This window comes from Dromiciops gliroides, chromosome 2 (assembly GCF_019393635.1).
Source record: "Dromiciops gliroides isolate mDroGli1 chromosome 2, mDroGli1.pri, whole genome shotgun sequence".
Lineage (NCBI taxonomy): Eukaryota > Metazoa > Chordata > Mammalia > Microbiotheria > Microbiotheriidae > Dromiciops > Dromiciops gliroides.
The window spans coordinates 254638838-254655111 of NC_057862.1; the positions used below are offsets into that span (position 1 = coordinate 254638838).

The window sequence follows — 16274 nt, forward strand, 5'->3', positions numbered from 1 at the left end:
AACAGTCAAACTGATGCTTCATATTTTTTTTCCCTGAAGGAGGATGATGGCCAAACGTCCTGCAATAAAAACAACTATACATATGCGCTCTCCAGCCTTATCTACTCTTCTGCCCTCCCCTAAAGAGCATGCTCAGCATCTTTTTGAGAAGAGCCGTGGCCGTATAAGTGGCCCCCAACAGTCCGACGAAAAAGAATTGGTCAGCTATGACTCAGTCGCCATGCCAGTGTAAGTGACAGTCATGGTAGATGTGGGATGAACCAGAGACAAGAGGTAGTCACAGGGATTTATGGTTAGATCCCTTCTACCTTTCACTATTCCAATTCATTTCAAGAAACATTTAGAAATTACCTACTGATTTGCAGAGCCTTTGGGCTGGGGAGATGTTACAAAGTTTAAATCAGACACGGCCCCCAAGTTTTATGGAACTTTGTTTAGTAAGAAGATAAGACCAGGGGCAGTTAGGTGGTGCAGTGAATAAAGCACTGGCCCTGGATTCAGGAGGACCTGAGTTCAAATCCAGCCTCAGACACTTGACACTAGCTGTGTGACCCTGGGCAAGTCACTTAACCCTTATTGCCCCACTAAAAAAAAAAGAAAAGGAAAAAAAAAGATAAGACCAGTGCAGGTAACTAGAAAGCAAAATCATTATGTGATACATGCATCAGAGAGATGAAAAACAGTATTATGTGAGACCTGAGGAGCAGAATCCTTGCCAACTAAGAAGATCAGGCAAGAACTGAACTTTATAGTGCCTATAGCTAGCCATCCTTGTCAGCATGGATGCATTGACTTGAAAGAAATTAGGTTGAGCTAGGTGTTGCAGTGAATAGAGTGCTGGGCCTGGAATCAAGAAGACTCATCTTCCTGAGTTCAAATCAAGCCTCAGACACTAGCTGTGGCCCTGGGCAAGTCACTTAGCCCTTTTTGCCTGAGTTTCCTCATCTATAAAACTACTCCAGTATCTTTGCCAAGAAAAACCCAAATGGGGTCACAAAAGGGTCAGGCATGACTAGAAATGACTGAACAACAACAAAGACATCAGGTTGAAGGCAAAAAGTTTTGATGAAAAATAGGAATTCAGTTCCTTGTATGCATGTAAAAGGGTTGACTTTTCACACAAAGTTTCCTAGAAAAAGGCAGGATAACTAGATGGTAAACTAACTGTAAAAATGTGGCCATGTCAGGACCCTTTATGGGTGTCCAGATTATTCCCTTGAGGAATTCAGCAAGGAGGCAACAAGATAGGATGGAAAATGATGATAGGTCATGCTAAAAGTCAGTTCACTGACTAGAGGAGGAACCCAACTTCTGATGAGTTGTGAAGTCCCATGGGATTGGAGAAGGGAAATCTTGGAGCTAGCAAAAAGAAGACTATTGTTGTTGAGTCATTTCCAATTCTTCATGACTCCATTAGAGGTTTTCTTGGCAAAGATACTGGAGTGGTTTGTCATGATCTTTTCTCCAGTTCATTTTACAGATGAAGAAATGGAGGCAAATGGGGTTAGGTGAGTTGCCCAGGACCACACAGGTAGTAAGTGTCTGAGGCTGGATTTGAACTCAGGAAAGTGAGTCTCGCTCACTCTAAGCCTGATGCTCTATCTACTGTGCCATCTCTTTAATATTACAATCTAAGTAAGGAGAACAAATATTTATTCTGGGGAAGGTCATATGAGTGGGTCAGTATGTAGGGTGAGGAGTGATTGAACGAATGTGATCACCACTCCACTGTATCCCCTTAATACTTCTACCAGTATATTTGGTGGTTCCTCAGATTCCACACTGATTTTAAATGATGTCATGTGTATCCTTAATTATAATACTAAGAAATGTGGGAAATTCTAGTAAAAGTTCCTGTGGGTAGATTGTGTTTTTGAGCAGTCTCTCTGAAAGTTCATTGCAGTGGTTTACTGAAATGGGAATTATTTTTGATATTGAAAACCTCAGTCCTCTGCTATGTAGTTTCAGCTTACTTATATTGATTATTCTTTCCACACAGAGTTGGCATCTTAGGGGAACCTCGAAGTCTGTTCAACACCTCTACCCTCCTCCCCAGTGAACAAGAACAGAACCCAGAGCCTACAAAGAGAAATGCTTCTCTGATAACTGAAAATAATGCCAAGGTTCAAGAGACATTAGAGTTAGCTATGAAAGCACTAGGTCCTCTAGGAGTATTGATTAAATAACTGCTGTTCCTTTCGATAATTTGGTTCCAATAGAAGTAAATTATTTTGATTTGCTAACTTCAAGCATGTGATTCTGATGTCTCCTTATTTTTGTAATCAGATTAAAAAAATTTAAACCTCACTAGATGTCCCAAGAACTACAGTGTGTAAGATAGTGGTTATAAGAGCATGCCAGAGAAAGAAAGCAAATTTTTGACTGAAATTTTTTCCTAGTTCTTCCAGAGAGCAATTGAGATGGACTTATTTAAACCTATGTTTCGAGAATTTTATTAGCTATTTGTTGACTTTCATAATTATTTTGTGATTATTTAGAGTACCACATTTGGAAGTTTGATAAATGTAATGATAAGGGCAATTTTATTATTGTTTCACGGTGAGTAATTTCTTTTGAATATATATATTTTATTTTTTCTTATGAACAAAATAATTGAATTATTAAATAAGCTAAAATAGACTAATTTTTAATATTAAAATTATTTCTCTGTTATACCTTTGTTTGAAAGTCATTGTTTTATGGATGAAATAAATATTATGCAATTTAAAGCCTTGGAACATATTTCATTGAATCATTAAATGTGTATTGCATCTATTATGTGTAAAGCACTTGTGAAAGGTACAAAGTGCCTGCCCTCAAAGAACTTAGCATGCATTAGGGGAGAGAAGATATGAATTTGAAGAAGTATAATAAAAGGTAGAATGCAGAAAAGTGCCACCAGATAGGTTTAAGCAAAGCTTTATGGGAATTCAGATGAAGAGACAGAGCAGAGAAGGCTTCATGGAAGAGGTATCATTTGAACTGGGCCTTCAGGATGGATATGGGGGAGCAGGGGATAATGGGGAAAGAGGGATAATGGGATAAAGAGGGACTCCAGGCAGAGAAAAAGGCAGGAACAGAAACATGGACGTGGAGGTGCTTGGGATGTTTGGAGTAGAATAAATAGTACAGTCTGAATAGAACACAGTGTATGTGTACAGAAGTAGCAGGAGATAGGCTGGAAGGTCAGGTTAAAACCAGCCTAGGGAGAACCTTGAATGGGCTAAGGTGTTATTCACAATGATGATTTGTGACAGAGTAAGTGACATGATCACAAACTTTGTTTATAAGATTTTTTTCAATCAATAAATATTAACTGAGCTTCTATTTAACACCTATCCTTTGGCATGTAAGAATACAACACATGGTCCCTCCCTCAGAAGGGACAATTCAAATTTGACAAACATTTATTAAACACCTTTTAAGTCCAGACCACTGTGCCCAGCCACTGAAGGAGATAGGAAAGAGAGGTCTCTGCCCTCAAAGAGTTTACATTCTACTAGGGGAGCAGGTATGTGCTGGAGGCAGCTCAACTGGCTCTCCAAAGCCTATTGTTAAATTTTCAGTGGAAGCATTTTCACCTCAGAAATCAACAAAGCTCACAAATCAGGAATTGATTTATTGGTTTTTTGTTTTTGTTTTTGTTTTTCTTGGCAAGGCAAAGGGAGTTAAGTGACTTGCCCAGGGTCACACACCTAGTAAGTGTAAAGTGTCTGAGATCGGATTTGAACTCAGGTCCTGAATCCAGGGCTGGTGCTTTATCCACTGGGCTACCTAGCTGCCCCCTGATTTATTGTTTTTGTCGATTGTCTAGGCTTGAGAAAGTGATGGAGAAAATGTTAAATAAAGCAAATTAAATGTAAAATGTTTCTTGTATCTCCTTCCCTCCCCCTCTCCCCGACCTGGGAAGCGAGTTGTTAAACATTAGCACATTCCTATTAAGACACATACATAAATATGACCAATAAAAAATAGAACATTACTATTGCATATGATAACACTTTTAAAGAAGATTCCAAGAAAGAAAGATCAATTTTCACTAGGAAAACTAAGGAAAATTCGTGGAGGAAGTGGCAATGGATGGGTATTTAAAGATATGTAAGATTTCTACAGGTGGAAATGGAAGCAAAGGGCATTCTAGACATAGTGTGTGGCATAATCAGAAGGGTCCATGGTAGGACAGCAAGGGCTCTTTGGTGAAGCACTGAATTGTCTGGTCTGTGTTGAATGTAATGTATATGAAGTAGATGGATGTGAGACAGAGCAAAGGAAGAAACTGAGACAAGTTTGTGGAACACCTCAAATCCCAGGCCAGAGTCTGAAGGAGGCAATAAAGAACCATGGCCAGATATTTTAGGGTTTTTTTTTTTAAACAGGGATTATAATGATTGATGAGACCTATACATTAAGAAGATGCAGGGGCAGCTAGGTGACACAGTGGATAAAGCACCGGTCTTGCATTCAGGAGGACCTGAGTTCAAATCTGGCCTCAGACACTTGACACTTACTCGCTGTGTGACCCTGGGCAAGTCACTTAACCCTCATTGCTCTGCAGAAGAAAAAGAAGAAGAAGATGCAGTATGGTCTTATGGGTGATAAGAGCTGGGTTTAAATCCTATTTTCAGCATTTCCTGGCTATGTGTCCATAGGCAAGTCACTTAACTTTTCCAAGCCAAAGTGGGAATAACAACAACAACAATAATGATAATAATAATACCTGTCATTCTCCCCTCTAGGTTGGCCATGAGGGGGAGGTATCTAGAGGACTTTGCAAACCTTTATATAAATGACAAGAATTGTTATTTTGATTCTCATGCTAATTGTTAATCTGGTGGCAGTGTGTGGGTTGGATTTAAAGGAGTGAGTACCAGAGGCTATTACAATAGAACAGTTGAAAGGAAATGAGAGCCTGAACCACAATGGTGGCATTCCTGTGAAAAGGAGAGAAAGACTGGGAAGAAGCTGTTGTCAAGGAGCCAGGAGCCTCTATCCCATCCCTATCCCCAGCTTGCTACACTAGACACTTTCCCTTGGGTGAGATTTGAGACTTTCTCTCTTGGTTGAGTTATCTTGTTCCCAATAGGAGAGCTCATTTACTCTGCGTATTGTCTGCTATATGTTCTCCTATGTGTACTTTTTTCTCATTTCTCTTTTGCTATTGATTTGGGTAAATAGGTTAATTTGCTATTAGATACGTGTGTTCATTGTGGAACTGCTATCTTGTGGGAAAGGAGTTAAGCCTTAAATATATAGCTCACAGCATTCTTTCCTCATTAAGGGCCAGAGATCAGGAGTACAGTTTGAACCTAAAAATTATTTCCCCTTAGACTAACAATAGGAAGTAGCTAAGTAGCTCTGGTGGATAGAGGGCCAGGCCTGGAGTCAGGAAGACCTCAGTTAAAATACTGTGTGACTTTGGGCAAGTCATTTAACCTCTTTTTGCCTCAGTCCACTGAGAAGGAAATGGCAAACCACTCCAGTGTCTTTGCCAAGAAAACACCATGGACAGTATAGTCCACAAGGTCTTGAAGAGTCAGTCAGAGATGACTTGGATGACTAAGCAAGAAGACTAATAATGTTTAAATATAGTTCTATCCTGCTATACTCCTCTCTCTGAGAAGAGCAGAGCAGCCAGACTCTGGCGCTAACCTCCTGCTTCCCCTCCTGTCAGGAATCAGTCTCCTTTGACAAAGGGGTCAGGAGTGGGGGAAATAGAGACTAGAGATATTTAGTCTTGCCTCCCTTCCAGCCACACCTCTGCAGACCTATGTGGACACACATGACCGACATGGGCAAAACAACACAACCAACCACACCACAACCAACCTCTCTACGTAAGTTTCCCAAGAAGTCGTTTAAGGAAGGAGTATATTAAAAAAAGTATATTAAGAAAAGTCATTTAATTGTAACGCCCTACTTTCCTATAGCTCCAAAAAATACAGTCTGCTGTATTAAATTTATGACATTCAATGCCATCATTAGTTTTTTTTAAAGGCTCACTAATTGGAATACAAACTGCTGATGACTGCTCTGAAAGATACTTCTCCTGGAAAAGAATCTTAGAAGGTCAGGTAGCTTAATGCAATGAAAAGAGCACTGGAATGGAACTCATACGACCAATGTTCAAGTCCTTGCTCTCTCATTTATGAACTGTGCAATCTTGGGTTTAACCTAAGCTCACTTAATCTCTCTGATCTCAGTTTCCTCGTCTGTAAAATGAAAGAGTTGTATTAGAAGACCTTTAAGGTCCCTTCTAGCTCCAGATCTAAGAACCTATGAGTTAGCTAAAATAGTTGGGATTGCATCCCAGTGCCAGCAGGTTTATACCAAAATTTCACAAAATTTAGAGTTCAGGATTATAGAATAACCTAGATGCATTTCCCCAGTATAACATCTAAGATGAAAGAATATAAAAATGGACACTGTCATTCAAGAGTGGTTTGTTATATTTCTGCAAGGTTCTACCCACCCAAATTCTTTCACTCATAGAACATTGCTTGAAGTACTGGTCCATCTAGGGCAGCTAGGTGGCACAGTGGATAGGTTGGCAGGCCTGGAGTTAGGAAGACTCATCTTCCAGAGTTCAAATCTGGCCTCAGACATTTACTAGTTGTGCGACCCAGGGCAAGTCAGTTCAGTCTGTTTCTTCATCTGTATAGTGAGTTGGAGAAGAAAATGGCATAATATTTTTGCCAAGAAAACCCCAAATGGAGTCACGAAGAGTCAGATATGACTAAAATGACTGAACAACAACTGGTCCGTCAGCCAGAGCTTGTTAAACATTTTGTTTATCCAGAAATTTGGGTTGTAATGGCAGTTTTTTAAATAGGATTTAGTCTTGAATCTGCTGACACATAAGATATAGCAGATATAGCAGATGATAGACAGACAGACAGACAGATAGATAGATAGATAGATATCCACAGTGCTTTACAGATATTTTCTCAAAACTACCCTGGAGGGTAGGTGATATTATTATCCCCATTTTGATAGATGAGGAAATTGAGTCAGACAGCAGTTAAATTAGTTTCCTGGGGTCACATAGCTAGTAGGAGTATGAGAGATATTTTGATCTCAGGTTGTCCTGATGTTGGGAAAGATTGAAGGCAAAAGGAAAGCAGATGGGGTTACAAATCTAGGTACCTCAATAAAGATTGTGCCACTTCTGGAGCTAAGAAAATTAAGAGGAGAGGAGATTTAACTGTGTGTTTGAGAGTAGTTTGATAGAGGTTGATCTTGAGATTGTGAAATGGCATACACCGAATTTTTTTCCTCGTGTATTTTAAATTTTTAATGAATCGAAGGATAAGCTTTTTGTCAATAGAGTTTAGGAGCATTTGGCTAAAGGTATTTGTTTCTGGTGGGAATTATCACCCTTCCCACCAATGAAACACTGATAGAAAGCCTTTTTCCTTTTTTCCATTTATTTTGAAACACAGCCTTGGTGTAGTCACATTCTTCCCTACTCCCAATCCATTTGGGTTGCCTCCTGTGAAGTTCCCTATTCCCATCCCCATTAAAAGTGGGAAAGTAGTCTCCTGAGATGAAGTCCCATTCTCCAAAAGATAGGAAACATGAAATTGGAGAATTAGCTGCTTAGGATAATTTTCTGGAGTTCTCAGATAACTACAGTCAAGATGCTCTGTAGTCATAGCCCTCAACATTACAATTTCCCCCATTCTACATGAGTGTTTCTCTAAAAAATATGTCAAGTTGTGATTTATGCTCCTGTTAAGTAAGTCCCCAATTCCCTTTCCATTTGGAACATACAACACCCATTCATCCCCAACTCCGCCATATGTACCCACTTCTCTATTTATAGATTATGTTGCTATATTATTTATAATTACTTAAATGATGTGCTTCCCAATATTGGTCCAGATGTGTCTATATCCTTGATGTTTGGTTGCATCAGTGTGTCCATCTTAGATTATGAGCTTCTAGAGGTCAGGAGCCAGGTCTACTAATTCACTTTACACAAAACAATGAGCATACGGGCACCATCCGATGATGACTATGATGATAAAGTCAGGGATCTACCACCTTGGACTTTCTTTTGATCAATCAAATATTTATTTAGTTCTGTATGTTCAGGCTCTGTGAGGGATACAGAAACCATGTGCCTTGCTTTCATGGAGTTTACAATCTAATTGATGAGACTAGATTAACAACACTGGGGAAAAATCATGAAAGGATATACTTAATCGTTCAATCTAATCATTTAGGAAGTGACAAAAATGTCCATATCCTCTGACCCAGAGATCCTGCTTCTAGGCATACCCCCAAGGAGGTCAGAGATTGAAACAAAGGTCCCCTATACTTTAAAATATTTCCAGTAGTATTCTTTGTAGAAGCAAAGAACTGGAATGAAGTAAATGCCCATCAACTATGCCACAAGAAACTGTAACTTTGAAGTAAATAGAACCAGGAAAAGAATATACATAGCAACTCTAACAAGGTAAATAAATGGAAAGAACAAAAGCAATCTGAAACTGAAACTGAACACTACATAATTATGACTAGGTTTTAATCCTGAAGAAGTGATACAAGCATGTACCTTCTTCCTCTTCTTTGCAAAGTTGGGGGACTTTGTGTGCGGAGCATTGCAATATACTCTCATTTGATGTATTGGTTAGTTTTGCTGAACTGCTTTTCTTTGTTATAAAGGACAACTCTCTGGAAAGAGGAGGGGAGGAGGAGGGATATATTGGGAAATTAAGGTAATATAAGAACCTGGCAGCTAGCCAGGATAGAGCAGCCAGGCCTGGAGCTAGGAAGACCTGAGTTCAAATCTGGACTCAGACACTATCACCAGCTGTGTGACTCTGGGCAAGTCACTTTAATCCTGTTTGCTTCAGTTCCTCCTTTGTAAAATGAACTGGAGAAAGAAGAGGCAAACCACTCTTTGCCAAGAAAACCCCAAATGGGGTCACAAAGAGTCTGACATGACTTAACAACAACAAAAGATATCAAAGTATTTTTTTTCGGGGCAATGGGGGGTTAAGTGACTTGCCCAGGGTCACACAGCTAGTAAGTGTCAAGTGTCTGAGGCCGGATTTGAACTCAGGTCCTCCTGACTCCAGGGCCGGTGCTCTATCCACTGCGCCGCCTCGCTGCCCAGATATCAAAGTATTTTAAAGTATATATCTAAGTACCAAATTATCAGGGAGCTGATGGGAAGTGTACTTTACTCAGCTGAAGCAGAGATGAGAGAGGATCATGGAAGGCCAAAGCCAGATAAGATGGGGGCAATACAGGAACTTTTAAACCTTGGAGAATTTAGAAGCCTAGATACACCAGTGCCTGCAGCCAGCTAGTTGATTGCAAGGCAAGGATGCTGCTGCCCCCAAAATAAATATAATTACCAATAGCTGTAACTTTGGCTGGCTCACTGAACCACCCCTTCCTCTCCCCCCATCCTACCCCACCTAAGGAGTGACCTGCCTGGACAGAATTTACTGTCCCATTGGGATGGGGTGAATAGCTAGAAATTTATCAATCACTCTAAGAGTGTAAAGTGCTTTGCAATTATTATCTCATTTAATCCTCACAATGACCCTGAGAGAGATAGGTGCCTATTTTAAAGATGAGGAAATTGAGGCAAATAGATATTAAATGACTTGTCCAGGGTCACAGAGCTAGATCTGGAGGCTGGATTTGAACTCAGGTCTTCCCAAGTCCTGGTCCAGCACTCTACTGTACCACCTAGCTGCCTCTCCATTTTTGCCTCCCTCCCCTTACTGCTGCCTGAGGAACTGCCACTAGTCATTCTTAAATCTTGTTTATTTGCTCTTTGTATTTTTATAATGGAGTCTCATCTCCAGATAAAGAAAGTTGATTTTTATTGCAGTCTGTGCAAGTATTTGCTATAAATGAATGGCCCACACTATATAAAAGGGACAAACAGCCCTATACTTAACCACCAGATTGAACTGAAGATCTCCCTCCCTCCCTCTCTCTTGTCTCTCTGTCTCTGTCTCTGTCTTTGCATCTCTGTCTCTCTGTGTGTGTCTCTGTCTCTGTGTCTCTCTGTTTCTGTTTGTCTCTCTGTCTCTGTCTCTGTCTCTCTCTTTCCCTCTCTCCTGTCTCTGTCTTTGCATCTCTGTCTCTCCTCTCTGTCTCTGTCTTTGTCAGGGCATGGGTGGCAATCTCTCCAAGTTGCTTCCATTATAGTTTCACTTGGAGGGTTTTTTAAGGGTCTTTTAAAAGGATTTTTGGCGGGGCAGGGAACTGAGGAGTGCCCAGCGACAGGGTGGAGAGAGAGAAAGCATAGCACTAGACAGTAAAATTAATATAGGTGGGGGCAGCTAGGTGGCGAAGTGGATAAAGCACCGGCCCTGGATTCAGGAGTACCTGAGTTCAAATCTGGCCTCAGACATTTGTTTTTGTTTTTGTTTTTTTTGAGGGGCAATGGGGGTTAAGTGACTTGCCCAGGGTCACACAGCTAGTAAGTGCCAAGTGTCTGAGGCTGGATTTGAACTCAGGTACTCCTGAATCCAGGGCCAGTGCTTTATCCACTGCATCACCTAGCCGCCCCGGGCCTCAGACATTACTAGCTGTGTGACCCTGGGTAAGTCACTTAACCCCCATTGCCCCACCAAAAAAAAAATTAATATAGGTGGGTTTTTTTGGAATGCTGATTTCTTTCAGAAATATTTACAATAAAATCAAATTTGCATAATGCGAATTTAGGTAAAGTGAGAGCTGTCTGTACAGGCTCAGAAACAATTTGTGGAGGAGCCTGAAATCCCTCAGAATCAAATTGCTGTCCTGAGGGCTTAGCTATTTAAAGCTCCACAAATGGGGTCCAAATTTTTGATCATCTAACATGGCCGTATCCTTTAATTCTTTTAATAAAGGGATCCCAGAGGAAGCTGCATGTTTTCAGTTAGTTTATGCTTTGTTTATACATTCTCAGATTTCTGGACTGAGGAGAGGGGAAAGATTAGTCAGAGATCAACTCCCCTACCTCTAAATGCAAATATGTACAATGATTTGGGGAGTATTGAAATGACTCATGCTCCTTGTCTGCTTGTTCTATTTATCTCATAGGGTGTGGGAGAGCTCAAAGAACATAAGTAAAATGTTATGTGTTAATTAAACGATAGTAGTAGAATACTAGTAGTGGTGGTGGTAGTGGTAATGGGTAGTGGTAGCAGTGGCGGGCGCCAATCCTTGTAATTTTTGTTAGCAAAAGCAGAACTTGGTGGGACTAGCCACTTAACTACCCCATACTTGTAAAAAAAATTTATGGGCTAACCCTTAGGCAAGTGAGAGGCAATATGAAAAATGCACACACCTCAGACTCCCCCACCTATTCAACCCCCCAAACCCCTCAAATTTCTATTTCCTACTTTGCCTTCCTTATCTGAGAAAATTTGCCCTAAAATGAACATGGGTTTACAATTTTTCAATACTTCAATTCATAGCTGTACCAGCCTTGTACCCTGTCTATGGACTGTTGCTCTGCTTTTCATTAACAAAGAAGAAGTGCCTTCAGAGGAGGTGTAACAGCATAAACATGGTGAATTCCAGAATTTAAATAAGCTTCAGATATTTGGGCCAAACTTGTGCTAAAGAATGCTGCCCTTTCTCCTGTATTTAGAATAAATTAAACGTTGGTTGTCTTCCAAGAGGTGAGTAGCTGCCAGGAATGAGCTTTTCTCAAGATTTAGATGTGAAATCTTGATTGTTTCTTTAGGATTCATCAGCAAAAAACTCAGCTAATCAACTCCCTCTAGAGCAAAGATATAATCTACAAAAAATGAGCTCCCAGTCCTGAGCTACTGAGCCATTTGACCTCTGTCAGGAAAGAGATTTAAAGAAAGAAAAGTTAGTTATTACTTTCATCAGTGATCTGGATGATGGAATTGAGAACAAGGGCTTATTGAAGTGGGTGGATGATACCAAATTAGGTGTGGTTGCTTAACATCCCAAAAGAAAGGGACAGATGTCAAAATGGCCTTGTCCAATGAGAGAAATGCTTTGAAACCACAGTCAGAAGACAGACGACTAATTAGGTATACTGGTGCATCAGAAAGAGATGAGTCATAGTAGGTCACAAGCCGGATATTGGTTGACAATGGTTTTGTTGATGTTGTTTAGTAGTTTTCAATTGTGTCTGACTCTTTGTGACCCCATTTGGGGATTTTTTGGCAAAGATGCTGGAGTGGTTTGCCATTTCCTTCTCTGGCTCATTTTATACATGAGGAAACTAAGGTAAATGAAGTTTATGTTTCTTGCATGAGGTCGCACAGCTAGTAAGTGTCTGAGGCTGTATTTGAACCCAGGAAGATGAGTTTTCTTGATTTCAGGCCTGGTACTCTAACCACTAATGTAGAACTGTTAGAAATAAAAACAACATGATTCTAGAATGTGGTTATGGGATAATGACGGTAAAAAATGTCTAATTCTCTGATTAGTTATTCATCCAAGGTCACACAGCTAGAAAATAGCTCTTCCAACTGCAAATCTAGTACTCCTCTCCCCACTCCCGTAGCTTTGCTCATGGCCTTTTTAGAGTTTTATCTATTTGGGGTCTTCACATTTTAAGAGGAATGTCAAAAAGTAAGACTGCTCAGGGAAACAGAAATGCCAATGACTCAAGGAATGGAAAATAGACTATAGGAAATGTCAATTGTTTCCTCTACAGAAAGAAAACCACAATGTGGCTTAACAGCCACATTCAAGGTATGGTTATGTTTGCATACCACTTAAAAATGCCTAAATTCTCACTCACATTTATAAAACCCTTCATTATCTGGCTCCTGCCTATCTTTCACATTATTGGATGTCCTGTAGGAAAAGGGAAGGGGGAAGAAAATGAGCATTTATATAATTCCCTCTATATGCCAGGCATTGTGCTAAGCACTTTTTTTAAAAAAATTATTTTTTTTGTGCTAAGTACTTTCTACAGACATCTCATTTGATCCTCACAACAATCCTGCGAAGTAGGTGCTATTATTAACCTCATTTAACAGATGAAGAAACTGAGGCGAACAGAGGTTAAATGACTTGCCTATGATGACATAGCTAGTAAGTGTTTGAGGCTGGATTTGAACTCAGGTCTTCCTGACTCCAGACCCAGAGCTCTATCCACTGTGCCATCAGCTTGAGGTATCTTAAACTCTGCATGTATAAAACAGAACTCATTATCTTTCACTCCAAGCCTATCCCCTCTTCCCTATCCCTATGGAGGTTTGCAACCCTAGAGTCATCTTTTACTTCATTTTCTCTCTCTCTCTAGTGGTGGGAGAGCTGATTATTAAATTTTTGGCACGAGAATCTACCCTGTCTCTGGGCATGATGTTCTGTGGAGTCAAAACCAAGCCGAACCATTAAAGGAAAATGGAGGGTGAACCAGGAAAGTCGTTAACCCTTCTATTAAAAAAGGCCTTGGGAGTTTAATGTTCCACCCTCCAGGCCTCCCATTAGAGAGGAAAGGCAGCTGAGGGAGTCAATCTGCATGGTGAGAAGATTTCAGGGGGAAGAGGTATAATGTCCCATGGAGTCAAACCAAGCAAAGCCATTGATGGAGATCGGAGAGATGGTATCTCTCACCTCCATCCTTTTCTCTCTCCTCCCAAGGCCACTGCCCAAATTCAGCCTCTTATCATTGCTCACCTAGATGAGCATGTCAAAGCTCCTTATCAGTCTGCCCACCTCAAATTTCTCCTTACTCCAATCCAATCCCATCCTTCATACAGTTGCCAACATGAGATTCTTATAGTAGAGGTTCAGTCATGTTACTGCCTTTCTTGGAAAGTTCCAAATTTCCCTTCAACCTGTTTTATCCTGTCTGCCAGGATGGTTTTACTGGGGTGTGGCCATAACCAATGGCTCTCAAAACTGTCAGGGACTTAGAGGGGTGTATATGAAAACTTATCTTACTGGAATGAGCAGATGAGAACAATTTGTTCCAATGGCCATAAAAGCAACTGAAGCAGAGGCCATGGAACGCTTGGTCAGACATTGAAGACACCAAGATCATCCACTGCATCTTAGGCCATCACCAGTTGTCCTGACTTTTGTCCTGTCACTGGACTTCGATGTCTGGAAGAGAGAGTCAGGCTGATGACTTTGTGCAGCTCTGCCTTACTTAAATCTGATTTACTCTCACGTTAAGACATCACTTGCAATGTTATTATTCCTCTTTGAAAATGGAGGTCAAAATACAAACTCCTCTTTTGACTTTTAAAGTCCTTTATAATCTGTCTCTAGCCTAATTTTTCCAGGCTTTTTCTTTTTTTTTTTTTCCTCCCTCTTTGTGGGGTAATGAGGGTTAAGTGACTTGCCCAGGGTCACACAGCTAGTAAGTGTCAAGTGTCTGAGGCTGGATTTGAACTCAGGTCCTCCTGAATCTAGGGCCAGTGCTTTATCCACTGCGCCACCTAACTGCTCCCCAGGCTTTTTCGTACACATTATTCCCTTTCTTGTTTTCTGTGTGTCAGTCAAATGGGTCTACCTGTTGTTCCTCATACAAAACTTTCCATCTCTACTCTCTGCCATTCTCCAGGCTGCCTCTTATTACTAAAAGACTCTCCCACCTTAACCTCCAGCCCTTGGAACTCCTAGCTTCTTTTAAAGATCAGCTTAAATCCCATCTCCTACAAAGACTCTTTCCCAGTTGATAGAGTCCCTCCCACCCTCACCAAAATTCCTTTGTAATTAATATGTCAGGTGGTGCAGTGGATAGAGCACCGGCCTTAGATTCAGGAGGACCTGAGTTCAAATCCAACCTCAGCCACTTGACACTTACTAGCTGTGTGACCCTGGGCAAGCCACTTAACCCTCATTGCCCTGCAAAAAAAAAAAAATCCCATGTAATTAATATGTCTATAACTTATTTAGTTGTTTGTGAACATTTTCAATTCCTCCAATAGAATGTAAGCTCTTTGATGGAGTGTTTGGAGTTTGATGGAGTCCTTGGCATGTTATTAATAAATTCTTGGTGGTTGATTGGATAATTGATTGATTGCCCTTCATACATTAACTCTTCCAGTCAAACCTGGTTGATTCCTGAACTCACGTTCTTTGCATAGAGCTGGTCCTTGGGACACCTGGACTACTCAGTGCCATCTGTCAGAATCTCTTATTTCTTCACTGCTCAGTTCTTCTGCTGCTTCTTATGGGAAGCCTTTCCTGATTCCTTAGTTGTTAGTGCTTTCCTTAGTTCTTGAAAATTTTGATTGCATACAGATTCGCTGTGGTGAATTGCTCAAAATTCAGCCTTGTTGCAGAGGAAGGAGAACTGTACTTGGCATGCTCTTTGTGTTTCTGTGCATGCCAAATAAATGTTATGCAAGTACAAAGTGCAAGTGACCTATCATCTAGAGGTGAAAGTTGTAACTCTCCGCTCAAAGCCTATTTTTTGTAAGACTCTCCTCACTGGTGGAGATTGATTGTTAATTTTTTTTTTTAACAGCTTTGTGGCTCTGGATTAGAGTGCTGGGCTAGGAATCAGAAAGACCTGAATTCAAATCCAGCCTCAGGTGCTTAGCTGTGTGACCCTGGATAAGTCATTTTTTTGCCCTAATCCCCTGGAGAAGGAAATGGCAAACCATTGCAGTATCTTTATCAAGAAAAACCCCATGGACAGTTTTGGTGTAATATGGTCCACAGGGTCACAAAAAATTGGACACAGGGGGCAGCTAGGTGGCTCAGTGGATAAAGCACTGGCCTTGGATTCAGGAGGACCTAAGTTCAAATCTGGCCTCAGACACTTGACCCTTACTAACTGTGTGACCCTGGGAAAGTCACTTAACCCTCATTGCCCTGCCAAAAAAAAAAAATCAAGTGTTGTCAGATATCCTGGGATTACTTGATGCTAAAAATTGGATACAACTGAACAGCAGCAACAACAAAACAACAATCTCCCAGTCTTTTGAGTGAGTATCAAATGAGATAATATATTTTGGTTTTTTGTTTTTTTAGTGAGGCAATTGGGGTTAAGTGACTTGCCCAGGGTCACATAGCTAGTAAGTGTTATGTGTCTGAGGCCGGATTTGAACTCAGGTACTCCTGACTCCAGAGCCAGTGCTCTATCCACTGTGCCACCTAGCTGCCCGGAGATAATATATTTGTAAAGTGCTTACACATTGCCTGGCACATAGTAAATGCTATAAAAACATTAATTATTATGATCATCATCACATCATAATCTTGCCTGGGTGAGGGGAAGAATTGGTGAGATTTTGAAAGAAGAAAAACTTTTTTTCTATTTTCCTGGTTTGTTTGTTTTTTAAGAGGGAAAAGAAGGGGGAGGGGAATAAGCA

The 16274-nt window shown here is 40.6% G+C and overlaps 1 protein-coding gene across 1 annotated transcript in view; it reads left to right on the forward strand.

Annotated features, from left to right (window-relative positions):
• The window catches only part of PPP1R36 (protein phosphatase 1 regulatory subunit 36), a 35451-nt gene extending 32756 nt beyond the window's left edge, over nucleotides 1–2695 (forward strand). Inside the window, exons 10-11 of the mRNA XM_043980205.1 lie at nucleotides 40–228; nucleotides 2000–2695. Coding sequence (XP_043836140.1) covers nucleotides 40–228; nucleotides 2000–2186 — 376 coding nt within the window. The 3' untranslated portion in view covers nucleotides 2187–2695. The remainder of the gene's footprint in view (nucleotides 1–39; nucleotides 229–1999) is intronic.
• Nucleotides 2696–16274: the final 13579 nt, after the last annotated feature.